The 27555-nt window shown below is 44.3% G+C and overlaps 1 protein-coding gene across 2 annotated transcripts; it reads left to right on the top strand.

Moving 5' to 3' along the window:
- On the top strand, nt 1–27251 carry Mmd (monocyte to macrophage differentiation associated). Of its 2 annotated transcripts, XM_021655181.2 has the most exons (7): nt 4–302; nt 7261–7342; nt 9609–9769; nt 13707–13781; nt 15306–15407; nt 16792–16861; nt 25330–27251. In XM_021655181.2, exons 1-7 carry the CDS (start codon nt 277–279, stop codon nt 25528–25530), a joined length of 717 nt encoding a protein of 238 aa, XP_021510856.1. In that variant the 5' UTR covers nt 4–276; the 3' UTR covers nt 25531–27251. The 2 variants fall into 2 exon arrangements, with proteins under 2 accessions (XP_060242972.1, XP_021510856.1); XM_060386989.1 differs by lacking the exon at nt 15306–15407 and having other exon boundaries at nt 1–302.
- Nucleotides 27252–27555: the final 304 nt, after the last annotated feature.

The following is a 27555-nucleotide window of genomic DNA, read 5'->3' as shown; positions in this document are numbered from 1 at the left end:
CGGGGCGCGGGCGCCCGGGGGCGGAGGAGCCGAGGAGGCGGGAGGCGGGAGGTGCCGGGGCCGTTTAAGCGGCCTCCCTCCCGCCCCCAGCCGCCTGCTCTGGCCCGGGCCCTGTGCTGACCCCCGGAGTGGCCCACACCGGCCCTGCCCAGTTGCGCGGCTCCAGGCTGGCACGCCGGCGGCCTCGGGAGCAGCTCAAGCCCATGAGGCCCGTGCGCTCCACCGCCGGTGCAGAAGAGACGGAGCTCCCGGCCCCCGCGGAGGAGCGGAGGATCAATGCGGTTCAGGAATCGATTCCAGCGGTGAGAGCGCTGTGGGGCGCGTGCTTGGTCCTGCAGAATCCGGAGCCCTGACCAGGGCCAGCTCCTGGGAAGACCCCCGGTCTTGCAATCCCCTTCCAGCGGGCAGCTCGGGATCTGTGCCCCGGGACCCTGTGTCAGCTTTGCCTTTTCCATCCGCCTGCACACCCAACTTGGCCCTTGCGATCCCCATCCAAACGCGGCTGCTGCTAGCTCCGAGCGCCCTGCCCCAGCCTCCGAGCCCCCACGAGTCCACGCAGTGCCACTATCCTTGTACAAGCCCTCTTGGGACTGCTCCAGCACCCTGTGGCGGTATTTGCCTTACATCGGGGTAGGGGGTCTGGCCTGAGCGATTTGGGAGTGTTTGGTCCATGACTGGCCCTAGAGACAGGGAAACTGAGGCACGCTTCCCTGGGTCCAGCTTTGCCCAGTGTGTCTGGCGGGGTGGTTCTCAGGCTTAGAGCCCAGTGGTGTGCTTTTTGGTAGGGGCAAGTTAACATTCAGGTGCAAAGACTTGCCTTTGAGGCGTCTGGTTTTAGGAAATGGGGAGAAGGAACAGGGGAGGCGCCACCGGAAGGCGGGTCGGCTGCTCTACGCTGGAGGAGACCTCCGACTGGAGGGGCAGACACGGTGGCCCTTCACTCCAGCTACCTGTGTGGAAGGAATGATGAAAGCTGCTAGCCTATTGTTCCCGGAGAAAGCTCAGACCTTTTTTGTTTCTTTTAAGTGGGTGAAAGTTCACCCCCTCGGGTTTCTGGTAACTCTCCATCCCTTTGTCTGAGCCTGGCAGCCATACCCATTCCCAGCCCTTCACCACCAACAGGCCAGCTTAGTGTGAGCTGCCAGGGAATCCAAAAGCGAAAATGCGTGAAATCTTTCGAGCAGGCTGCTGAGTTTGAAGTAGTCTTTTTATTTCAAAATGTAAACCCACAATTTAGTTACCCTTTCCGGCCTTTCCCCCTCATTCACCTATTAATGCTTATCTCATTCCTCCCAGTCCCAAAGGGTAAAAGCCAATGCATACACAAGATGAGGTGGCCTTTGCCAAACATCAGTGAGAGGGGGATCAGCTTGAAGAATAAGATTGCCTTCTGAATCTTGATTATTCCTTGGCGGCTGAATGTCTGGCACTATTCTTGGAGGGAACTGCTATCTATGCCAAAGGCAAAAGGGAACCCTGGTCTTTCTGATTTAGAACCTCATGGATTTAAGAGAAACTGTAACATGTGAGAACCTCGTGGCCCTCGGGTGTGGGTGGTTTGATTTGGTTTTCTCCTCTGCATGTCTGTGGGCTTCCTGCTTTCAGAGAACTATAGCTGTATTCTGCAAAATTACCCCCTCCCTGTTTGACAAAAGAGTTTATATTTCTTTTCTGTCCCTTTGAATTCTATAAAGAGAAGGAAAATGCCTGTTTTTGCTTGTTGTATCAACATTCAGACAGCTCGAAAATGGAAAAATAAAAACCACTTCATCTGATTGAGCAATCTTTTTGATGGGCAGAATTTGCTCTCATCCTGTTTTTGGATCCATTCAAAAATTAGAAAACACAGGGATTATCTCTCAGCGTATCACAGAATGTAATTTTGAGTGGGTATATGTACTCCAGAAATATTAGTTGTGCCTTTTCTTGATGATCCCTGGGTCTCCTTTGATTTTCCTTGACGTTATCCCTTCATTACATGTTTCTCTATTGTAGTCTAGATTGGAAGGCAATTTATAGGCACCAGTTTGAACTTGAAAATGAATGTGCAAATACAAAGTAATATTAGAAGAGTCCTGATTGTTATGATTCACATGCTAAAATGTTGAAAGTAGTATTCCACATCTTTTAGTGGTGGTATCCAATACAGTTCCTCGGGCCCGTTGGTGTGATCCAATATGGTTACGCGCAGGTAAATTATACGGGAGGGACACACTGTCTTTGAACTCATATGCCATTTTCCCTCATGTGTGTTGAGACTCAGCTGAGGAACAGTTCGTTAGACCATGGCTTATAACTCTGCCTAAATAAAAGAACACCTTGCATCTCCACTCAGAGTGGAAACTCTGTGGTTACTGTGGATTTGGATCGTCTTCCAGACTTCTGCCATTTACGTGGAGGAAGATTGTAAGGGAACAGTTAAAGTAATCATTGAGCCGGGAAAAAAAAAAATCTTAGGTTGTGAAAAAATTCCTCTGGGATGCAGCATGCTTTCTGTCTTGCTTTATGCCTCTCTGGTGAGTCTCTCAAGACATCCAAGCCATTGCCTGCACACACACACACTTCTTTCCTTTCTCTAACATTTCTGACAGGTGATAATAACCATCACCATTCACTTACTGCCTGTTTGTGCCAGCCACTGGCTGGGTACTTGCATATTTTTTAACTTACAAGTAATTGAAGAGCAGATAAAGCTTAGCGAGTAACAACGTTCTTGCCCAGAGTGGTACAGGTAGGGAGATACAGACCTCGATGTCCAGTTTCATAGCCCTGCAGCTACTGCTTGCACTGTTAACTCACCCTTTCCCTCTCAGCCCAACCTGTGACTACCCTACCTAGACTGATTGCATAGAAGAGCATCCTTTTCAAAACCTAAACCATTTAGGAAGTCTTCTGCGGCTGTCTGCTGTCTAATTGGAGCAGTTCTTAGAGTGTTGAACCATAGAATGAGGTGGTCTTGTATCTCCCTTCTCCCTTTAGTGATTGCTAAGAGTGTCATCATTGACAGCGGGACTGCCCGAACAAATTCCATGCTGTCAGTCCTAAAAGGGAGCTGGCACAGTAGCAGTGTGCTGTGTTCACGGCCAGCTGAAGCTGCAGCATTCAGTGGGTATTGAAGGGGCCCCAAGGATATCCGTTACCTTGACCTTTGAGTTTTCTGTTCATAAGACTCAGGGTTCTTTCGGATCCAAGGCTGCCTGTTGCTCTTCTGGATGGAATCTGTACACTCTCCAGCAAAGCCAGATTGACTATGGCTTATCTCTATAGCCGGGAGAGCTGCATATTTATCCATCCATTCAATAATTATTAAGTAAACTTCAGCAAAAGATGAGCATTGTGCTTGAAACTGGAAATAACACAGGGAAGACTGCTTTCATAGATTTGTATTACAGTGTGGAAAGATGGAATTTAAAAAAATACCTACGTTTAGGAACCAACTTCTTACTAGTTATGGTAAGAGCCCTGCCTGGGCGGGAAGGCCAAAGTGGTAACTGAAATCTATGATGTCTTGAAGATCTCTTCACAGGGGACATGTTAGCTTGAAGGAAGGGAAGCAAGTTAAATGTTCTAGGGAGGAATAAATAGCCAGTGCCCGCAAGTGGACAAGGCCTTCCTGGGTCAAAGGATCAGAAAGGAGGTGGTGGTAGCCAGAGGGAAGATGGACAGGCAGGTGGTAGCTTGAGTTTGGGGAGTAGCTGTGGAGGCTTGTGGGTCAGGGATGCATCAAAGTGTTACCCTAAGCATGTTGGGAGGCTAAGAGATAGTTTTAAGTAGAGGTGCGTGATACGATCTGGTTTTAGTAGACAGTTAGGGCTGCCGTGTGAAGAGTCGTCTGTCTGGGGACCAGTAGCAAGGCCAGTTATGAGGCTCCGATTCCACAGGTTGGAGATGTCGCATGCTGGTCTTGATTTCAGTTGGGCGCTGCAGGGTTGTAGGGCTGAGCTGATTTGGAATATGCTTTGAAAGTCATGGTGACAATGTTTTGGGCTTGGAGGCAGGAATGCAGGAGACTTAACCTGTGTGGTTTGGTCTGCTGAAAGAGTTGCTGACCTGCCTGCTTTCTGAGAGCCCGATGCTCCGGGCTGGATTTAGTATACTAACATACAAAGGTCGGTGCCTGACTACTCTTTCCCTCCATAGTTTCAGAATTCTGCCGTGAGGCAAAAGAACACATAAGAGTAATCCCAAAGCCAGAGGCAAAAAAAAAAAAAAAAAATTATATATATATTGAAAGAGAAAGCGAATAAGCCCTGCTTCCCTAATCATCTTCCTAAATGTGATTACCATGCCACATTCAAGCCTAAATCAGAGCCCCTGCAGGTATGTCTATGCAACCCACAGCCCACAAATGTTTCAGAATAGCTGTGAATGAGGCATAAAATATTTGTAGGTGACAGTTTCGCGTCACAATGCCAAAAGGCTGGGCACCCCTACACGCTGGTTATACACTCTGCCCAGGGCTCTGAGTAACCCCCGGGTTGCTTCTTGTTCAGTGGAGATGATTTCTATACATGGGCACCCTCTTTCCCTCAGACTTTTCTCATTCTCTTGGAGGTTGAAGAGACGAGGCTTAGGGTGGGGGAGTTAAATTTGCACGGTGCATCTGCTCTTCCACTTAGGTCTCAGGGATGGTTTCTTCAGAAACCGGAGGAGGAGGCATGAGTGCAGCCTGACAGATTGAGAGAAATTGAGAAACTGTATTCTTCTTTCCCAGCAGGATGATTGTGCTGTCTTTCTCGCTGAACCCTAGACGGTAACACGCTCCCAAGAGAGCTGCTTCTGCCTTTGTTTATAGTACAGAGCTCATCCCACACACGCACACACCAGGACAGGAAACACAGACCACAAGACAGGACTGTCTTTCTCTATAGCTTCTCTTCTCCTCCTCAGCTGCTTCTTTTTCCTCGGCACGTGTACTCACAGATGTGTGTGCATGTGTTCATGTGCATGTGTGTCGTGTACTCACGCATGTGGAAGCCAGCCAGAGGCCAACAACAGGTGTCTTCAATCATCCCCAAATTTTTGAGACAGGGTGTTTCTCTGAATGTGGAGCTTACCAAGTAACCTCGGCTAAGTGACAAGTGATACGGATTCACCTGTCTCCATCTCTATAGCATTAGAACTACAGGGGCAAGTACCTTTATTTTTCTGTTTGTTTGTTTGTTTTTAAATATGCATACTAGGGGTTGAACTTGTCTGCATGCTTGCATAGCATGCACTTTACCCCTGTCCCTCCCTCCCACTTTATTTTGAACCTGAACCGTTTCTGCCGGGCAGAGACCAGCAGGCATGGCCACCCAGCTTCTTCACTTGCTGGAGAAAATGTGAAAGTCTACCCGCACCCATGCTGTGTAATGGTCTGACTATTTTTAGACTGGGCTTCTTGAGATAGAAGTTGCTATTTTAGTCTGCAGCCTGGTGGTGGGTAGACAGTTTCTACTTCAACCTTACATGGTGTGTTTTTCCAATTTCATCCAACCTCAGCCATTTTGGAAGCTCATTCCTCACCCTTTGAGATTCCTAGTAGGGTGTGAGCCGCTGAGCTGGGTCGTTACCTGCCAGGGTGAGGATGTGATGGATCCTCAGATGCTAGGAGAGGTAGGAAAGCCTGCTTCCCCGGGGTATAATTATTTTTCCTTTTTACTAATAAGAGCCACATGACAGCACTCTCTTCCCATAGGAAACGAGTGATATAATTTGGGGGATTTCCAGGGGAGAAGAGATGAAGTCTGGACTTGTGTATGTGCATGTGAGGGATGTTGAAGAAATTCCGAAGCTACTAGATGGATTATTTCTTCTTCAAGCTGCCCTTGAAAACGTGCCATCTTGTTTAGGTGGCCTGGAGGTAGCCAGGTGTCAAGTGGCTACACTCAGTAAGTTCATTTAGGCTGTACCTTGACATCTGGTCCAAGTGAACCGTCTTCACTGTCCCTCTGTCCAACCTGCACTGTGTATGGACTTTTGTGTTTTTAATTATTTGATCTGAAGTTCTTCCCAATTGGAGTAGGGGGAAATATTAATCTTTTTTTTAAGTGTTTATAACAAGTTGGTTATATAGTTTAGCCGTATTATTGTTGATTTTGACAACTTCACTCCACCTTTGGGTCAGTCTGGTACTGTTTTCCGTCATCCAAATGGAGAGTGTGATTGGTCATATTGTACACTGGCAAACAAACACAAACTACCTCCAGACTGCCTGGAATTTACAAAATAAATAAATAAATAAATAAATAAATAAATAAAGTGTTTTGGTTTTGGATTTTGGTTTTTAGGTGCTAAGCATGTTGACAGGCGAAGCTCTGGGATCTCAAAGCTGTCAAGGCTTTTACCCATTTGTTTCTCTATGTCTGCTGCTTTGCTCTTTTATTCAGTGCCCTCCCTCCTTCCCCACCCCTCCCCCTTGTGTGTGTGTGTGTGTGTATTAACCTCCACAAAATAGTCACAATGATCCAGACATGGCCAGAGCCTGGCGTGAGCACGGGGTTAGCTTTAGAAGGCTCTCTTCACCCTCTTGTTAGAATGGCACAGTTTTCACCCTTCTGCTGCCTATGAGAAGGTTAGCTCAGAGGGAAACCTAGGCAGTGAGTGTGCCGGGCTGGGTGCATGTGTGTATTTCAGAGCTGCGGTGTCAATTACCGATCATGTGCGGTGTCTGAAGCAAACTCAGGAAGAATGGAGGTGAAAACGTGCCATCTTGTTTAGGTGGCCTGGAGGTAGCCAGGTGTCAAGTGTGCTGCCTCGTGCCAGAACAGGTAATACAATACAGAACTAGTCTGACGGGCCCTCTGGTGTGGGACGCAGGCTGTATAGATCTCCATGCGTCAAGCTTTACCCGCTCTGAGTGAGAAAGCAGAAACCCGGCTCATGCAGTGTGTACCTTTTTCGCTTAATGACAGTAACTGAAATTTGGATTGTGGGGAGCAGAAATCGTCACTTTCTTTGACGATTTGAACCTTGGTTATGTACCACCCCTTTAAAATGCAGGGGTGCCACTGAGTTTGGTATGGTTTCTGTTTGCTCTTGCTTGGCATGAAGTTTATCTATTGAGTAAACTCCAGGGCTGTTTCATCAAATAAACGAGATGTTTGCTTTAGATGATTCGGTGCTGCGGGCCAAGCTGACACCTCTTTAAAGGCTTTGGTTTTTCTTGTTGATAACAGCAACTTTTTTTTCCTTTGGGAGAGACTGGGTGACCGCTACGGGCTTCCTGCAGAGTCAGGTGAGAGCGTTTCTCACGTGTTGGCTTTTCTGTCTCTGCAGTTTCATGAACCATCGGGCCCCAGCCAATGGCCGCTACAAACCAACCTGCTACGAACATGCTGCTAATTGCTACACGCACGCAGTGAGTATGACTTTTCTGTTGCCATCCTTCCCTCTGGGCTTTGGTGGGATGGAAAGCTTCTCCAGTGAATTCAGCACAAGTGGCTGGAGGACCTGAATGTCAGTGCTGGGTCATGCCACCAGAATCTGAAAGTGTGAGCACAGAGAGAGCTCTGCACACTCAGACCAGTAGCCCATGTTCTCCTGGACTTGTGTGCCTCCATAGGTCCTCAAGGAATGGTAAGCTCCCTAATGAGGGGGTGACAAAGACTCCTGCCTATGGATCCTTGAATGAAAGTTACTGCCTTTTCAAGACAGCTACGAGGCTCATTTGGCAAGGGCAAGTTATTGTTGAAAATGGAGGGCTTTTTGCTGTTGTTTGGTTTGTGTGTGTTGGGGGGGTGTTTTGTTTTGTTTTACTAAATGATTCTGTGAGGCTAAATCTTCTCTCCCACACAGGGGCCATTGCATTTTCTTTTGTCATTGTATTTTTTTTTTCTCTTTTTGTTTTTGGAGGGTATTTATTTTAAATTACTACCTTTGGGAGTTTCTTTTTTAATTTTTATTTTTTATATTAATTACAGTTTATTTACTTTGTATTCCAGATGTAGCCCCCTCCCTCATCTCCTCCCTGCCCGTCTCTAAGTCCACTGCTTCCATCTGACCCTAGTTTATCAGGTCTCATCAGGACTGGCTGTAAGGTCCTCCTCTGTGGCCTAGCAAGGCTACTTCTCCCTTGGAGGGTGGGGAGAGGTCAAAGAGTCTGCCACTGAGTTCATATCAGAGACAGTCCCTGTTCCCCTTACTAGGGAACCCACTTGGATTCTGAGCTGCCATGAGCTACGTCTGAGCAGGGAATCTAGGTTATATACATGCATGGTCTTTGTGAGACCTTTGGAGAGAAATAGTGACCGGGATATTTTGAAAGCAAGAAGTAGGGAAGATGGCGAATTTGCGTCTGTAGCAATGAGTATTTAGACAAGACCTAAGTCGTGCATGGAGTTGGGCCAGCATGGTGGTTTGCATGTTCAGATACACACAGATAATGTGTGTAGATGGGTGTGGCTACTCCTTAACTCGTCTGAACATGTCAAAAAGTTACAGAACAGTGCCCACACTGAAATTAGGCAAAAACCGATTTAAAAAACAAAAACAAAAAAACTCCACGCTAATGTTTTAGGATGGAATGTGCGGTCTTATTAAGTAAATCCATATTTGGGAGTATTATAGACCCATGAGATTTCTAAAGACAGAAAGTATCTACCTCTACCGCCACCATTTCTTTAAAAGAGACGGTGTTATCGGGTGTGGTGATGCATGCTTGGAATTTGAAGGCGAGTAAGGGTCATGCCAGCCTGTCTCAAAACATAACAAATGTTATTACCGCCTCTGCTCTTGTCTTGTTCTGGACCTGGGAAAACTGGTACCTGGTATTGAAATGTGGGTCTGTGGTGTAAAATATAACACAGAAGCCAACCATGGTGGCATGGTCCTGTAATCCTGGTAGAGGAGGGAGATCCAGAGCTCAGGCTCACCCTTACCTCCTTAATGGTGGCAAAGGAAGAAAAGGGAAGGAGGGAGGCAGAAAGTGGCAGTCAGGATTTTCTCAAGCTTTGGGGTTCAGGGATAGATTATTCAACATACACTGTTTAAAATGATAAGGCCCCAAACCCCTTTGTTTGGAAGGTACTCCTGAATAGGTAAAATCAACAAATTTAAAGTAAAAACCAGGATATACTATTTCAACAGTTGATTTGGGGTGTGTGTGTGTGTGTGTGTGTGTGTGTGTGTGTGTGGTTTTGTAAAATATAATACAGACTTATTCACTCATGTATCCTCTACTTAAATAGTGGGATTGCAGACAGGATGGAATGCTTAGAAATCAGAACCTCTCTGGGAATTCTGGAATATGCCTGATATTTGGATATTTTAAATACTGACTCTATATCAAATGAGAAAAGGAAAAAAATTGGAATCAGTCATGTTTACTGAAATTAGGATAAAGAACAACTATTTTGCAACAGTTGGGCAATGTTGTTTCTCTGCTTGTTTGTGCGGTATTGGTTGGCCTAGTTCCCTGAACCAGGGAACACCTGTTTCCATGCAGCCTCTCCTTTTGATTATCCAAGGAAGAAAAATGTTTGCTTAAAAGTCACTTTTTCCAGAATTGGCAGACCCCGTTTTGTTTTGTTTTGTTTTTGTTTTTATGTTTTGTTTTGTTTTGTTTTAAGGAAGAGTCTCAATTCCACAGATGCCAGGGTACTCATTTCTCTTCCCCTTCCTCCCAGTTCCTCATTGTTCCAGCCATTGTGGGCAGCGCCCTCCTCCATCGGCTATCTGATGACTGCTGGGAAAAGATAACAGCATGGATTTATGGGATGGGCCTTTGCGCCCTCTTCATCGTTTCCACAGTGTTTCACATAGTATCCTGGAAAAAGAGCCACTTAAGGTACAGTGGGCGGGGCACTTCCTCGGCAGATCAACGTGGTTGACGAAGCATGTCCGCAAGCCCGAGGCTGCTGCAGTTTAGTCAGTAGGGTGAAGAGTAAGGCCTCTTCCTACCCCATAGGCATTGAGCTATCCTTTAATTCAAGACATACTCTATGGGTTGGATAGAGTTTTGAAGATCCCACTGCTTTCTATGCATCTAAGGAAGCAGTATCCTGGCCGGCTTTCTGGGTCTTGCAAATAAAAATCCTGAGAGTGAGTTTCCGGTCCTCTCATGCACACCTGGGATGCTTCTCGAGAGTCATAGTTGTGGCCTAGCAAAGAAGGACATCAAACTTTGCACCCCAGGTCTCCTTTATTTAATCTTGAGTAAGGAATTCCGCCTTGAAGAAAGAGCTCCAGTTTCTTCATCATGAAACTGAGGATGATTGCGCTGCCTCATAAGGATATTGTGATGCAATAAGGTGAATAAGATGATAAATAAGAAAATGATTTGAAAAGTATGGAATGTAGGACCAGGTGGCCAGGAGATATATCACAGTGAAGATTAACTATGAGGCACTTTCAAAACAATATCGTAGTCCTTGGCCTAGCAATAAGATTGCAAAAGTGTTCATGTTTGCCAGAATTAGACTGGTAGAAAGACATTATTATTGTGAAAATGGGTGCTTACCAAATGAAACCTTAAATCATTGGGTAGACTATACCCAAAAAGAGGAAAAAATTCTAAAAAACAAACAAACAAAAACAAATACAAAAAAAAAAAAAACAAACAGAAAACTTATATCAGGTCAGGACTGATGTAGAGGAGTATGAGGCTAAGCTTGAGCTGGGCATGGTAACACACACCTATAGTCCTAGCATGAAGAAAGTAGACGTGGGAGGATGGGAAGTTTGAGGCCAGCTTGAGCTATATAAACGAGGCTGTGCTTCCGAACAGAAATGTAAAAAAAAAAAAAAACGACCTTTTGGTTTCATAAATTGCCCCCCCCCCCAAAAAAAAAAAAAAACAAACCAAACCAAAACAAAAAACAAGCCTCCCAGACATGATGGCATTCATAATCCCAATACTTGGGAGGTTGAGACTTGAGGAATGTCATGCCTTTGAGGCCACCTTGGATTCCATAGTGAGTTCCAGTGAGACTCTGCCTCAACAAAAGTAACAAACAAACCAGCCAAATCACAACCAATGGGAGGCAGGCTTAGGGAGAAGGCTCTCTGCCCCATGTCGTTCCTTTTTTCACCACATCCTTCACAACACTGCCTGGAGCTTGCATTCTGCTACCCTTTCCTATAAGGTCACAGTTCCCTGAGATTAAAATTTTAAGCCACTCTTGAGAAACACTCGCAGGAGATTGACAAAAATGCCTGTGCTGACTCCTCAGGGCACACAGTTGCAGGACCCAGAGGCCTGTCTAGAAGGCAAGCACTTCATTATCTCCTCTTGGCACAGCCCGAAGCTTGTGGTTGCCTCAGCACACTTGGCTCTGATGTCTAGATTTCTGAATCAATAAAGAGTTGTGGATGCCTGCTTCAGAATCGGGGCCTCCCTGGCGGAGGCTGGAGAGGGCAGTATGAGAGAAATAAGACTCCCTTGAACCTTGAAAGAGCATTGCTAGAATCACAAGCCACGTGTAGATTTGTCAGTCACACCATTTTTGAACATGTGCTAGGTGGTGTGCTGAGGACGTAGGTGACATTGCCACATTTAATGTTGCGTGTGCTCGGATTGGTCTCCTTTTTGTGAAGTAGTGAGAGGTGGCTCATGGAGCTTTTTTGCTTTGTGGGAAAATGGTGTCGGGGATTGACTCTGCGGTTCGACGTATGGCAGACAGGTATTCTGCCCTTGAGCTAGACCCCCAGCCCTCTTCTTGCTTTTGATTTTGACAAGTCTCAGTTAGGCTCATCCTGAGCTCACTGTATATCCCAGGGAGACTTTGACATTCATACCGTCCTGCTTCAGCATTCCGGTGGCTGAGAGTACAACCTACGCATGCCACAAGGGCTAGCTGGTGGCAGGTTATGAGTAAGAGTCTGGGTTTGAATATCTGCCCAAACGGTGTCTAGAAAGCAGGATTAGAAAGTCTTCAAGCCTTGCTAAGAATCAAAATTATCTCAGGGGTTCAAAAAAATAAATTAAAATTCTCCATGTTCCTCTTCTATCCTGTTTTCCCAACACTTTGAAAGTGGAATCTTGCATCTGTGAGTTGGTGACTGCCTTTATTCCCAGGTGATTTTTAGAGGTGACGTTTGATTGGACGTTTGCTTCATTAGACCCATAACTGAATTATCACAAAGTAAACTGTACTGTTCTATACCATTCTTCCTCAAAGATATAATTTTTACTTATCCACTCACACATCCATAAATCTACTTGGCCAATAGTCTGTGCAGTGAGGCAACAGGAAATGCTCAGGCTGGCCCCACAAAATGGCAGCTGTTACACCCTGGAAACCAAAACCAGATTCAAAGCAATGTTATGGAGCTGGGCAGGTCCCAGCATTGTGAGACATGAAGGCAAGAAGATCAGGAGTTCAAGCCTAGCCTCTGCTACATAGCAACTTCCAGGCCAGCCTGGAGACCTTGAGATCTTAGATCTTGTCTCAGAACAAAACAATAAAGACCATCCTCTGTATTTACACTTTTATTTATTTATTCATATTTTAAAAGATTATTTACATGTATGTGCACCTGTGTGGATGTATGCTGTGTGTGTGTGTGTGTATAGGCCAGAAGAGGGCATCAGATTCTCTGAAGCTGAAGTTATAGGTAGGTGTGAGCTACCATGGGTGCTAGGAACCAAGTACAGGTGTTTTGGGAGAAAGAACAGTAAAGCAGTTTTCCTAGAAGAGCAGTAAGCACAGTTAACTGCTGAACCATCTCTCCAGGCCCCCGCATTTATAATTTTAAATGACCTCAGTAATGTACAGGGTCTTTCTGATGCATTTTGTCATTTGAGTCAACCTCAGTGGGTCGAATCTTTGTACATGCACTTCCTGGCTTTGATTTTGGGGCCAATTTAAAGATGCAGGAGTTTCCCTTTCAAGAGCAAATACGTCCCATTCATGTTTGTTACTACTGTCCCTGAATTACTGACATTCCCTTATTACCACTTACCGTCTACCCTGGCATGTTTAAAGTGGAAGCTTGTTAATGTTGTGTGGGAAAGCAAGAATGTGAACTCAACAAAAACAGAAGACATCAAGAGGGGATTAAGACCTGGTAGAACAGTGGTTCTCAACCTTTGTGTTGCAACCGCTTGGGAGTTTGAACGACCCTTTCATAGGGGTTGCGTATCAGGTATTCACATTATGATTCATAGCAGTAGCAAAGTTACAGTTGTGAAGTAGCAATGAAAATAATTTTAATGGTTGGGGGTCACCGTAACAAAAGGAACTGTATTGAAGGGTCGCAGCATTAGGAATGTTGAGAACCACTGTGGCAGAAGGAAGGGGCCGTGGGGAGGAGTCTAGTAAGAGACGGTGGAGTAATTACTATGACAGAAGGTGCTATGTAAGTATATGAAACTGTCAAAAAATAGGCTTAAAGAAAAGAAAGGATTTTCAGGGCGGGTTAGCTGGGCTAACCAGATATTGGACTGAATCCTGTACTGTGCTAGGAACCAAGCAGTGGCCTGCCCTCACAGAATTCCATCTTCCAAAAGAAGAGGAAAACATCAGAACAAAGTCTCCCATCACCTGAGCGTTGTGGGGCTCCCCCATCTCATGTCTGTTATGTATGCAACCTAAAAATTCAGAGTTATTCACTGTGGCTTCCTGTCATCAAAAAGAGGAGCTGTGGCCTTGAAGGACAAGTTACAAATGCCATGAGAAAAGGAAACAGTCATGGAGACTGTAGCCTCCTAGAGCGGATAACCCATGCTTCCTGTCTGAAAGTTTTGACGAGTTCGCCTGCCTTTTTTTACTTTCCCCCAACAGGACAGTGGAGCATTGTTTCCACATGTGTGATCGGATGGTCATCTACTTCTTCATTGCTGCTTCCTACGCTCCATGGTGAGATAGAATCCCTGTACTCTCGAAAGCGTGTCTATGATTGGAAGTCCTCACTCCTTTCCTCCCTCCATCCCACCCCACAGCCCTCCTGCATGCACTCTGACCCTCCCACAACACATACACATTTGCACACGGCCTCCCACCCTCCCCAACCCCAATTTGATTTAGCTGGTTATATTACTCACAGCTTGGAAGGACTGTCTGGCATGGAATTATTTTAGAGGAGGTGCTATGGACTTTGGTATGGCTAGCAGGTCCCTTTCCCCCTCCATCTTCTTTCCATGTACCTCTGCTGATTTTCAGGATATTTGAAAATTGGATCTAGCAAATGGAAATTCTGTAAATACATACGAGGAAAAGCAAGCTGCTTTTTGAAATTTATGCTCGTTGTTTCTGCCCACTCGGTAGCCCACAGTCGCTACTGTCTGTCTGCACATTTCTTATTTCTTCTGCTAAGTAAGTAACTAACCAAACTAGTTAACTACTTAAAATACCTAGTCTCCTGGGCAGTTGTCTTGATTTTTAGTGCCCTTCTGGGCATGGGTCAAATGCAGCCTTTTGTTGCTTTTAAAAGCTGAAATTAGGAAAACTTTGGTTTTCCCTCTAATTAAGACCTGGCCCAGTTTTCAACACTGAGAACTTGCCAGTGAGCCATCCAGTGCTGTAGTCAGTAGAAGCAGCAGGCCTCCAGAATCCAGCTCACTCGGGCTCAGTCACTCAAAAGAAATGTAATTATCTGTTTGAATGAAGAGATGTGCAAAGCCTCTCAAGCACCTCTCACTAAATTATAGGTCTGATTCATATATGAATAAGCATGCCTAAAAGCCTTTGTGAAGCAATTTAAAGTAAGTAAATACGTATAAAAAAATTAAATATGAGCTCAGGAATCACATGTAGCGTAGGCAGTTTGTTCCCCCTGTACTTTTCGATATGTCTGTAGTTAATTTTCCATTTAGGAATGTTAATTTTATTGTTCTAGCCCAACGGAACTTTTTTATTTTTTCATATTCATCCTGAGTATATCAGGGCACATGACGCTGTGTTGAACTGGGGCAGGGCACATCCCATAGCACGTGCAATAGGAGTTTGCCTCTTGTTCTGTCTTAGAGGAGAGGTTGCTAAAGGAGACGTGTATATTAGGTCTCTGCTGTGGGTATGGGATCCTGGCTCAGGATTTTATTCTGGGTTCTCGATAAGCTTTGTCAGCATCCCAAATCTGTGGTCAGAAATAAAATGACCGGCCAGTAGCCTTTGCTTCAGTGTGCCCTGCTAAGGAAACTCAGACTTGACAGGCATACCCGTGTGCCTGGTTTTAGCTGGTGCTATTTTTAAATCATGTTTAATTCTCAGTACTAACAATCTTTTCTTTGAATGATTAATTTCACCCAGATTTCCCAAATGCCTCCTTGCTGCATTGAAGGCCGTGTCTTTCTGTTATCCTGTTGTTTTCTGTTTGCTGTCACTAGGAGAGCATGGGCTCTGAATTCCTGTCATTTACCCCTTTATTGTCATTTACATTTGTAGGTTAAATCTCCGTGAACTTGGACCCCTGGCCTCTCATATGCGTTGGTTTATCTGGCTCATGGCAGCTGGAGGAACCATTTATGTATTTCTCTACCATGAAAAGTAAGAGAAAAAATCACTTCCATTTGATAGTTTAACAATTAACTGTCTAAATTGTTCCTGTGTTACGATGCAATTTCCTTTGTGCTTGTACTTCACAATAGTAGAAATACATAAAAAGAAAATATACTGCTTTTTAGTAAATCTTTAACGCCGTTTGGTAGTCACTGTTGCTGGACAGGCTGGGGTGGCATAAATGACACATTTGTGTCATGATGAGGCTGAAAGACAATGTGACGAGTCATTTTTGAGCCATAGGGACCTCGTTTCTCATCTGAAGGCAAGCAGGCCCCATCTGTTTCACGGACATCTTACAAGGAAAATAACCCTCTTCCACTTTCTATGGTGATGGAGGATAACTGATGTTAAGTGTCACAGCACAAAACTTACCTGGATAGAAATCCAGAGAGTGTTTGAGGGGGGGAAAAAAGGCTAATGAAGGACACAGTTTTTTCCCTTACTCATAGCTGCAGTCAAAAGTGTGAGTAATAGAGACAGACGTATTGAGGTGTACCATTTGGATCCAAAAGAGAACTTCAAGGTCATCACCTTCAGCTGGATGCTTAAGAATTAAGAATGTAAGCGCCAGAAGAAAATGAACTTTGCTGTGAGAAGGTCTCCTGGGAATGCCATGAAGCTATACTTACGACGTTTGCCAACATAGCTGTCTAAGCAAGATCCGAACAAAGGGAACACCAGTGGATGTATTGATGCTGAGCTTATGGCACACACCTGACTCAAAATGTGCTTCGACTACAGTGAATGCTAAGCGTATTATGAAATGCACAGCAATCCAAAGGAATGTTCAGTTCTTGGGTTCAAGCTCCTGGATTGTACCTTCCCGATAGCATAGCAAGTAAAGACGGGCCTTCTGGTAAACTAAGGTCTGCAGCCCTTCCTCCACTAGGGGTGGAGATCTCATATATCCTGCAGCCTAACGGGGTAACGCTGGAAATGCACATGTAAAACAAAGAAACAAACAGAGAACCCATTCTGTGCTCTGGCTGCTACCCGCCCCTGAAGAAAGCTGGGTTTTCACCTGTCTTCACACTTCAAGGGCCTTTTAACTCTGGACAGAACTGCTGATGGGCCAACCTGAGAAGACGGGAAAGAGAGAAATAGTGCGCTGGACTAGATCACAACTCTCTTAGATGGCAAACCCATTCTAGGCAGCCTGTGTCAGTTTCTGCCTCTTCCATCCTAAAAGAAAACCTCATCATTACCCAGTTTGGTATGTTAGGGAAAGGCTCAGTGGTCTCCTACTGGGAAATGCATTTCCAGTTTAAAAGCTTACATTTCTCTTTCAAAATAAAGAGAGGGGAAGCTGGCATGCGCATGATGTAAGCATTCCCAGAGTGTGTGGCTAACTCCATTTGTGTCCCTGCAGGTATAAAGTGGTTGAACTTTTCTTCTATCTCACAATGGGATTTTCTCCAGCCTTGGTGGTGACATCAATGGTGAGACACAGCTTTATAAATTTCATTACTTCCTTCGAAAGCCCTGCTACTCTGATGTAATGATAACTGCGAGGTTTTCCCTTTTAGAGCAATGATGTAGCCATAAACTATAGGCTTCGGTGAGAAACATAAGTAGATAATACAGCATGCCACCAAGTTGCACTAGCTGCCATCCAAGGCTTGGTGGAGCTGTGTATATTAGGTGTGCTCTGTGTTTGTTCCGGATGATGGGTCTTTCCACCCCTATCTCATCACCCTTCAAGAGTCTAGTCCAACTCTTCGACTATATAGAAGTGGCTATTTCAGGTTAAATAGTGTAGCTGTCTAATCTCTAGAAGAGGCTATTTGGGGATTTGTCATGGTGAAGAAAACCTGAATTACTGACATAAAATCTTAAGAATTAGAAGACTCTTTGAAGGTTGTGGTGGCCCACAACTGTAGTCTCTACCCAGCTGAGGAAGGAAGTTTGAGGTTAGAAAGTTCATATCTCCAAATTAAGACAAACAAAACAGCATCTGCTTCAGCATCCTATTGGAGTTTCCAGTTCCTTCCACTTTAATTTTTACACCTGCTTTTAAGTAATATTATCTCTCTTTCTGAGACAGGAATGTGGCTTTTTATTTGTTTGTTTCTGTTTCTTATTTTCCTTTTAACTTTGCTTGAAAATAACTTGGAAACTTTAGTATAAAAGTGTTACATTATCTTTAGTGGGCATTCCTGTGCAGTGTCAAGTGCTCTTTCAAGTTGAGTTACTATTTAGAAATCTGGGTTCATCTGCCACTTTGAGTCAAAACTGTACATTACAGTCTTATCTAGCTCTGCTGCTCCTGGCTTATGTTCTCTGGTGCCCTGTGTTTAGTACTGGCCATTAGCCAGTCCAGCTTGTTTAGTTTCAATTCATTTTCCCCCCTCAGTTGCCCAGAGTCAGGATTGCACCCGATATTTTATTACTGAGTTTCTACATACAACATTTAGAATGTGATTCCACTCCCCAGTGCCCACCCTCCTCAGAAAAGTGCCTCTCAGAGCTGAAACCTGATCCTGAGTTTTCAGGAAATAGGACTTGTGAAAATGTCAGAAGTTCTGTTTTCTTGAGATAGGAGCTTGATGATGGTTTTAATAGTTACCTGGCACCATCGCATAGATAAATCCATATACCGGTGTCTATGTGTGTGTGTATATTCATAGATGTGTGTATATGGTTCAGTTGGTAAAGGCACAGGAGCATGATGAGGAGAGGGAGGCATGTGACTGAAGTGAGAAAATAGGCCATGGCTATCACATCGTTAGAGGGCAATTCAGGACAGCCAGAGCCATAATAGCAAAGTCTGTGTGGATTGGTTACTAATTATTAGAGCAGAATTTCAAGTAAATCCCCTCTGGCTGTCATAAAAGCAGGTTTATCCAGTATTTGCACTAGCCTGAATCTTTTATCGGCCTTTTCATAGGTGGTATAATAGCCAGTGACTAATGTTTATGAAAATGAAGCAGGATAATTCACCCACTGATGTCATAGAACTTAGGGTCCAACAGGCAGTTTCTGTTCAGTAGGATACTGTAATAAAATTTTATAATGTCCTTGAAGGGGGGCAGGGAGAGGGAACACAGGTTGCTATGGGAACATGAGATCGAAATGCTAAAATAAGCGACAGGTAAGCTGATTCAGAAAGACAAGTAGGAACCAGGAAGTGGTCAGAATGAGGCAGGTGCTACTAATGGAGGCCACCGCATACCTCAGGGAGTGTGCTGCTGTCTTCAGAGAACGGATAATAATCTGGGCTTTAGACCGAGTCCAGATCAGAATAATTACATAAGAGTGAACGCTGAGCTGTGGAGCTGGGGAGTGCTGAATCTCAAATTTAACCCGTCTCCCACAAAGAGCTGTAGAACTAGGTGATAAATTAAAGCAGCTGGCATTTTAGCATTAAGCACAGATAGTGAGAGGAAGTGATGCTTAATGGAAGAGCAGCCAAAACTGAGCTTTGAATTCTGCCATTTCCCCCATTGTTTTCCTGTAGACTTTCCAAATAGCAACTAAAAGAGCCCAGGGAGCAGCAGTCTGCCTAGAAATCAGCTGTGAGAGAGTTCATGGGGCAGGGACCTAGGGAGAGAGCTGCTGAGAGAAACCTCTGGAAATCTATAACGGAATACGCTTGGCCACGTATCAAGCCAGATTTGTGCAGAGCAAGATTCTGTGAGCCGTCAGTGAGAACAGCCATTTGAAGGCGATGAGCTAATGTGTGATTCCAGAAGTGCCAGATTTGGGGGAACAGTGGAGTCCCTACCGTCCCAATTGGTGGAGCCACACTGGACGCCAAACATCTTTAGCTTTCTGGTGACCAGAGTCACTGCAGGGACAAGCTCCTCTGCCCGTGTCTCAGTTGCTTTTTATCACTGTGACAAAAAGGCTCAAAAAACAAAACAAAGAAGGAAGGGAGGATTTGTTCCGGCTCATGTCAGAGGCTTCAGCCTGTAGTTACCTGGCTCTTTCTTGGTTGTGGGTTCGTGCATGGAGAGGTGCATTGTGGAGGGAGTACATGTTAAAGCAGGGTGACTCACCTCATGGCAGACAGAAGCCTAGCTAAGAGGGAGCGGGGACAAGCTAAACCCTTCAGAGGCATGCCCTAGAGAACTGCTTCCTCCCATATTGCCTTGCCTTCTAATAGGTCAGGATACAAATTCTTCTGATCAAAATAAGACAGCATAACTAGACAATAAAGTAATCTTGATGTTAAAGAATTGAAACAGTGCCACACACATACAGGAAACGAGATAGAGAACCCCCAAATATTTAAAGATTAAACATCACACTTCTACATAAACTCTCGGGTCTTTGAATTGACTAGTAATAAAGATGCAACACAACAATTTGTGACCTGCAGCCCAAGCGGTGTTGGAAAGGAGGTATGGTGCTTTAGATGCCTCTGTGAACACACAGGTCACTTTTAGGAGTCAAATTGACTAGGCCCAGGTATCTAGATGTTTGTCAGTTAACAGCCTAATTGCTCTGAAGGTACGTTAGTAGCCTTAGCATTCAATTCAGTAGACACGGAATCTGCCTTATAATGTGGACGGGCTTCAACCACCGAGGGCCTTAAGATAAAAGGATCGAGGTCCTCCTAGGAAGGAGCCTACCCTACCTTTGGATGCTAGTTGCAATAGCAGCATTACCAGGACCACAGTCTTCCAGCCCCCTGCAGAAGTCAGGCTTGCTGCCCCATAATTGCGTAAGTCAGTGCCTTAGAGTCTATTAGTACACACGCATGCACACACCTGTGCTGCATGTAGACACACATGTCACAGCCCCTAGACCTGCGCAGGGTAGCCCTGACTAAGGTGATGAGGAAATGAAGAAAACACAAACACATGTACAGAAAAGCTGGGATCAGGTAAGGTGTGCGCATTCTGATGGAATGACACCAATTATGTAACCTAAAACCTCAGGGAGCTTACTACGTACAGCATGAGAAGGAGGTGGGCAGCCTTGAGAGGAATTCTCAAAGCGGAACGGTCTCAGATTACAATCTTCTGTAGGGAAGAAGCTGCAGTCCCTCGTTTTTGCACACTCCTGATGGTCAGTCCACGGTTAACACTAGTGTTTGGGTCCGAGCCTCATCCGAGCCTTTTCCAATTCTCTTGGTGAGCGTTGGTGTCTTCTACATGGCTGTGCCTACGTCAAGAACACACATTCACTCTGTGCTTCCCCAGCTCCCCACAGTTCTAGTTCTTTAAAGAACTCCAGGTAACACTAGCAAAAAGAAGAAAGTTTTAAAATTGGTGTGGATATGACTAGTGGTGTAGACTTTACTTGGCATGTAGGTATTGGTTCAGTTCCCACTGTTGGAGAGGGAGAGAGAGAGAGAGAGAGAGAGAGAGGAATCGACAACTAGAGAAAAGTCGATGAAACCAAAAGCTGTTTCTTTAAAAAGGCTACAGTCAGGACAACAATGAACCCGAAGTAGAGAAAGCATAAATACCATAATGATGGAATGTCACCATGGACCCTGGGGCTGTGAAAGGATGATAAAGGGATATTGTGAACGACTTGCTATCGATAAATACAACAACTTAGATGAAGTGGACATGCTTCTTGAAACAGTTTTTCCTACAACAGGCTGACGAAGAAGCTGAGTTCTAGCAGCCTTATAATATTTAAGGAAGCTAAAGCTTAGCCAGAAGCATCTTACAAATACATACATACATACATACATATTATACATACATACATACATTTTATTATATACACTCTAGCAAACTTTATACTTAGGACCAGAATGATACTTCTACACAAACTTTCACAAGTGGAATGGAGCTTGGTATGGTGGGACATATTTGTATTTCCAGTGCCTGGGAGGTAGAGGAAGAAAGGTCAAGGGTTCAAAGCCAGCCAAGGCTACCTGAGGGCACTCAATCAATCAGACAAACAAAAACTGGATTGGAACACTCCTAGTTCATTTTATAAGGCCAGTATTACCCTGAGAATCAAACACACATTTCAGTAATATTTCAAACATGAAACAGAAAAGGCTCCAACAGAATATCAGCAAATCTAGTTTCATGAGAATATAAAAAGAATCTCATCAGGTTAGATTTTCCTGTAGCAATGCAAAGCTGGTACATCACTTAGAAATCAATTATTGAAGTTTGCCATGTTGTGAGAACCAGTGGAAAAGATTGGTTATCTCAACAGATGAAGAAAAAGCTTTCAACAAGGTTCAATATTCAACCATAATTTTAAAAGCTTTAGCGAACTTAAAAACGTCACATATCTGATAAAAGACACTTGAGAAAATGCCCTTGCCAATACCATCTTTTTTGGTGAAAGACAGTGATTGATAACAAGGCAATAATGTATGCCCTCACTACTTCTAGTCAACATGTAACTGATGGACTAGCTATGCAGTACAAGGTAAGAGAAACAAAGCATGACAAAGGAAAAGAACAGGAAACAGACTTTATCTGTAGAGGCCTTCATCACTGTATAGAAGTGAGGATCTACGGAAAAGTCCTAGACATTAGGAGTGAGTTTAGCAGCGCAGTTGGATACGAGATTAATAAAAAGTAACGGCCTTATTCCTAAGGAGGCCTCACACCTGTTTGTGCCACTGCTGTGTCTGTAGTGATCCCTGAGAACTTTGGGCACGTTCTGTGAGTACTCAACACTAACATCAGTGGGATGCAGAAAATAGCCGTTACTGCCCTCAAGATGTGTTTGTGTGGTGCTAAAGAAAGCAGACAGTGACTTCACCAAGAGGACCAGAGAGCTCAGGGAGGATGGGGTGGAACACGTGATCATCATTATGCAGAATCCAGGCCAGTACAACATCCCAGACAGGCTCCTGAACTGACAGAAAGATGGAAGGGCCAGGTTCCAAACAATAAGATCTGTGAGGACCTAGGGCCTCTGAAGACAGTTGGAGCCCACAGAGGGCTGTGCCATGTTTAGGGCCTTCAGTTGTCTGAGGTCAACACACCAGGACTCCTAGCTGCTGGGCCTGTACCATGAGGATATCCAGGAGGAAGTGAGCCTCTAGACAGTTTCTGTTCATAAATAATTTATTTAGGAAGCAGCAGCATTTATATATGAACGCAACTCACTGGAAGAAGGAAAATGTTTTCAAGAAAAAGGTTTAGACTATCTGAATGTCAATTTCACGTCACGCACAGACCTCATTTGCCGTATAGGCGTAGCTATGAAGCAAGAAGCTTAAGATTTCTTGGAAACAGAAACTTCAGGAAACCTGGAGGTTTTAGGACAAGCACAGATTCTGCAAGCCACAGAAACAATGACCGTAGGAGAAGCAAAAGCAAGTTGGGCAGTTTTTCAAACTTAAAAGTTTTTGCTTCTGTGAGGACTATATGAAGAAAACGGACAGATAGTAAGTCTGGCTGGAAGCACTTCCTGGTGTCTGTGATAAAGGGCATGAGTCCTGGTAAATATATGTTCAATCTATGGGCCTCCAAATCAACCCTGAAGTCCTTTAAAGATGGATGCAAAATTTTAACAAAAAAACTTGCAAAGAAAAATACACAAGAACCCATAACCCTTGAAAATACGTGCATATAATTAGTGGTCAAGAAAATGGAAATTAAAGCCCCAGTGAGCCGCCACAACATACCCCAAAGAACAGTTATGATTAGAGACCTGCGCTAGGAAGCCACGAAGTGAAATTCTGACCCGCCAACATGTACTGCATGAAATGATAGGGCCTGCCTCCAGGCGTGTAGTTCCTTAAGTTTTTAGTTTTTTAATAAAATTGTATGACACATTTATCCCATGACTCGGTGGGCTACTTAACAGAAATGAAGGCATGCATCTGCAAAAAGACTCATAAAGGTAAGATTAGTGTCATTCATAGGAGTCCCCCAAATGACAAGAATTAAGTTATGTTAAGTGAAAGAACCACTAAAAAAACAAAATAAAATAAATGATTGAAAAGAGTGGGTAGACCTTATGGTGATGGTTAAGAACAGAACTTGTCTTCGTGGCTGGAGAGGATTGATTGGCAAAAAGGTACCAAAGAACCTTATAGAGTCATCAGGGTTAGACAGATGTAATTGATGTAATCAAACTCATTTTGTTTTGGCTGTTCGTTCTGATCTATATACCTCACAAAATTAGTCATACAAACCCCTGTTTTGAAAGCACCCATTTCCCCAGTCCTGAATGAAAGTTCAAAGGTCAGACCACTTTGGGTCACATCCCAATTCTGACACAAGGAAACTACGTGGGCTTGAGCAAAGTGCTCAACCTCTCCATTTCTGCATGTCAGTCAATGCTGTTGATAGTTGCTAGCACCCGATTTAGGGTCTCAAAGACTAAAGTGAATAAATAGATATGAGTGCTTCTTGGTGTGTCTGTCAGGTAGTACAAGCAAAGAAAACACTTGGCTTGCTTTAGAATTAAGCCCATCCTCGTCCTTCAAAGTCTGACAAGGTAGATGTGTTTTAAGGAGCTGTCTCTTAACAGAATGTGTTTAAGCACTGTTTGGTGTGCTTGTTTTGGTCTCTTGCCTGTTTGGACAAAGAGGACTGGAGTCTATCAAGACCAAGCCAAAAACCATGTCACGATGTCTCTGAGAACAGAGTGGAACGCTGGCCAGCCACATGACTTTGTCAGGCCTCTCTTAACCTCCTTCCAGAGCCTCTTCCCCTCCAAATAAGGAGGTGGTATTTCAAGAATGGCACTTCCACTCAGGGTTCCTGCTCTCCCTATGAATCTATGGCAGCCCCTGTCCTTCTGGAACAGTGCTCCTGCTGAACACACCAGGATGTTGTATGGTGGGTGTTGGTAGCCCTGTCACCTGTATGAAGCAATACATGTGTATGACAAATTGGCTTGGGGTTTTGTTTTGTTTTGTTTTAGGTTTGTTGTTGTTGTTTGCATGTTCGTCTTAATTAAAGTCTAGCTGACGTCTCTTCTTACCTAGAATAAGGAAAATCTGGTTTAGGTCATTTTGAGTTGCCTCCTTCCTAATCTTTTAATCCTACAAACCCCTGAGGTTTATGGGAATGTTGAAAATAGGGCTGATCATCACACCTGGCCGCGTCTGTCCTAGCAGGTGGCTGAGCTGGAATTTCCTCTTGCTTTTGCCTGACTTGGCCCCTAGGACCTGGTGGCCACATAGACTTGCCCTGAGGCCACTGGCATTAGCACCCAGCTGTCTTTGGGCATCCACATTCTTGTTCCCTTCCAAAGGCTGGCTACCCTCCTCCTTGGCTTTTCTCTCCCCTGCAGGGCCTCCTGTAGGAGCACCTCCTTTTTCTCCTCGCTCATTCAAGTCACTTTACAGTTTACTTTTTTAGATGGGCCTGGATCTTTGACTCTCTCAAGGCAGCCTTAAGAAATCTTGCTTTTGACCTAAAGCACTCAGGACTTAGCTTTAACAACAGAAGCACAGGGCAAATTAGGAAATCCCTCAGAATGAATGATGGATCCCCATGTCAGCAGTAAGAATGCCCTAAATTCATACACGCTGCTAAGATCTAAAAGAGCAGTCGGTATAGATGATGCAAGAAAGGTCAAAGGCATGTGACAAGCCTGGCTGAGATGTAAATTATAAACTAGTTTCTTGGGCCTGCCACATGTGGGGGGAGGCTTCCAGCGGGTAATCTGGAATGTGAGGCTCACGCATGCAGTGCCTCGGAGGCAGTTCATAGCTGACTGTGATTACAATCTGCTTAGACCCAGTTAAACGAGCGGAATTGACGCTTTGTCCTGTGGTGCCTCTAATGTGTCCCGTGGCCAAATCACTCACGCCTGCAGATCCAAAGGGTGTTCCGGTTCAAGCGGGTGAGGCATTTCACGGTTGCTTTGTGTTTACAGATAAGTGAGTTGTTCATGGCCTACTCTTGATTGTGCAGAAAACCAGGAGCCTTTAGGGGAAGGATGGCGACTGTTACTTTGTCACATTGGAGTAACATCAAACCTTTCTTTTTTTTTTTTTAACCTTCCCCTTTGTTGACAGAATAACACGGACGGACTTCAAGAGCTTGCCTGCGGAGGCTTGATTTACTGCTTGGGAGTTGTGTTCTTCAAGAGCGATGGCATCATTCCATTTGCCCATGCCATCTGGCACCTGTTTGTGGCCACAGCAGCTGCTGTGCACTACTATGCCATTTGGAAGTACCTTTACCGAAGTCCCACGGACTTTATTCGACATTTGTGACCAGTCCGCGCTAGGTCTTGAAATCAGTATTATCTCAACGGAGGCACTTGAGTGGGGCGAGAGCTGAGTGTTGCACACAGAAGAATGAGCAACTTGCACTGACTTCATTTAATTATTTTTTTTTTTAATATAATTACTGTGAAAGTATAAAAGCTGTGCCCTGGAGTTCTCCTCCCACAGCCAGCAAATAAGGTAGTGAATTAATTCTTCATTCCATTCCACTATCATGAAGGACTCTGGATAGACTTGGCCAACTGATGTTTACAAACCAGAATTTTGTATTTTCATTTTACAGATTTTAAACTAGGTGATTTTTTCTAAATTGCTAGGTCAGGATGTCAAAGTCAGTGCAATAACACAACTTCCTTTTTTAGAAAAACAAAAGTTGTTTCTATCACTTTTCCCGTTCACTGTGTAAAGAATCATGGAAACTTAACACTACTTTTTTACCATGTTTCATCTTGACATGACATGGTTATTTTTTAAAGAGAAGAGGCTTAAGTTCTTTTGTAAATTTTTAAAGAAACTATTCCATGAAGTGGGCCCCACGGTTCCTCATTCACGTGAAGCTCTGCAGCAAACGGTCAACATTCCACAAACAAGCATTATACCTCCTCTGACAGTTTTATTAAGTGTGGAGAGTTTGCCAATTAAAAAAAAAAAAAACACAAAAGCAAAAAAACCTGCAGTTTTCCAAACTTTTCTGCCAATCTCTGACCCTGAAGTCAGGGCTGCTTTGGGCTGATAACAACCTGACCTGGTGTGGTCCACCAGTGATGAGAAAGTATTTTGATATCATCAACTTTTCCAGAAGACATAACTTCACTCTATGCCTTTGCCACGTTTTCTCCAGGACCTCTTACCACAGCGGAGGGTCCTGTGTGTCCTGAGATAGTATTGTTGGGTTGGCGATCTGCCAGACACTTCTCGTGAGCGTGCTGAATGATAGTGAATCGTTGTACTGCCACGTTGGTGCCCAACGCTTCAGTCATTGTAGTTCAGTCACTTAACTTTATTGTATCAGTTTGATATTCATTTTGAATTGTGGGACTAGACGCATAAATTCACATCTCTGCCTTTTCCTCTGCATTTCTCAACATACTATTTTTTTTTTCATTCCATGTATAAAACATTTTGATTGACAGGTAGAAACTCGTGTCAGTGATCCATGGGTTTTACGCTGACTCAGTGGAGTGGTATTTGTATATTATTTCTAGTTTTCCCTCAGTGTCTTATATTAAGATCGATGTATTAGTTGCTTTCTTGAACCTCTCTTGGTGTTTAAGTGAAGCCCCCTTGCCCTTAGATCAGATGTTAATATAACCTGTTTGTCTAGAAGTAGGCTTGCTCAGTGGAACTATTAGATTAAAGATATGCTTTATCCATTGAAGTGCTGTACAGCTGTAAGTTGAAAAGAAAGTTTATTTTGTATGTCTGTCCAGGCTCTGACTTGGGTAAACTGTAGAGACGCGACAGAAGCACTGATACTTGCTGGTGGTTTCTTCAGTAGGCAAGGACACCCAAGGATAACACCAGCCAGGCCACTGTGTATGCATGACCGAACAAGTGGGTGCGTGTTGTTTTGCTCTGTATATGTTCCTTTACATATATTCACTTTTTGTGGATCCATCGAAAGTGCTCCTAAGCCACACTGTCAAAAACCACTAACATGTATGTAAAGCCTTGTGCTGTAGATTAGAATAAAGTTGTTACTTTATTGAGTTACTTTGCCGGTTGAGTCCGTTGCCTGGAGCGTATGGCTGCCAGCAGTGCTGGGTGTTTGAGAGCTTAAGAGTGTCACCCGTTAGTTGGTGCAACAGTCTCACAAAAATCAGAACGTGGACAAAAACAAAGTGGTCCTTTCATTTCAAACTTGTGCTTTTAAGCTTTCTGATCTGCCTGCTAAATACTTGCAGGAGCTAACTCAAGCTTCCTTCAGCACGTTATCAGTTTGGCCTGGTCGCCAGGTGTGCTGATGTTCACGGGTGCTCTCAGCCGTTAGGAAATGGAGCCAGGAGAGATTCT

This window comes from Meriones unguiculatus, chromosome 7 (assembly GCF_030254825.1).
Source record: "Meriones unguiculatus strain TT.TT164.6M chromosome 7, Bangor_MerUng_6.1, whole genome shotgun sequence".
Taxonomy (NCBI): domain Eukaryota; kingdom Metazoa; phylum Chordata; class Mammalia; order Rodentia; family Muridae; genus Meriones; species Meriones unguiculatus.
This window is presented reverse-complemented; position numbering and strand designations above follow the sequence as displayed.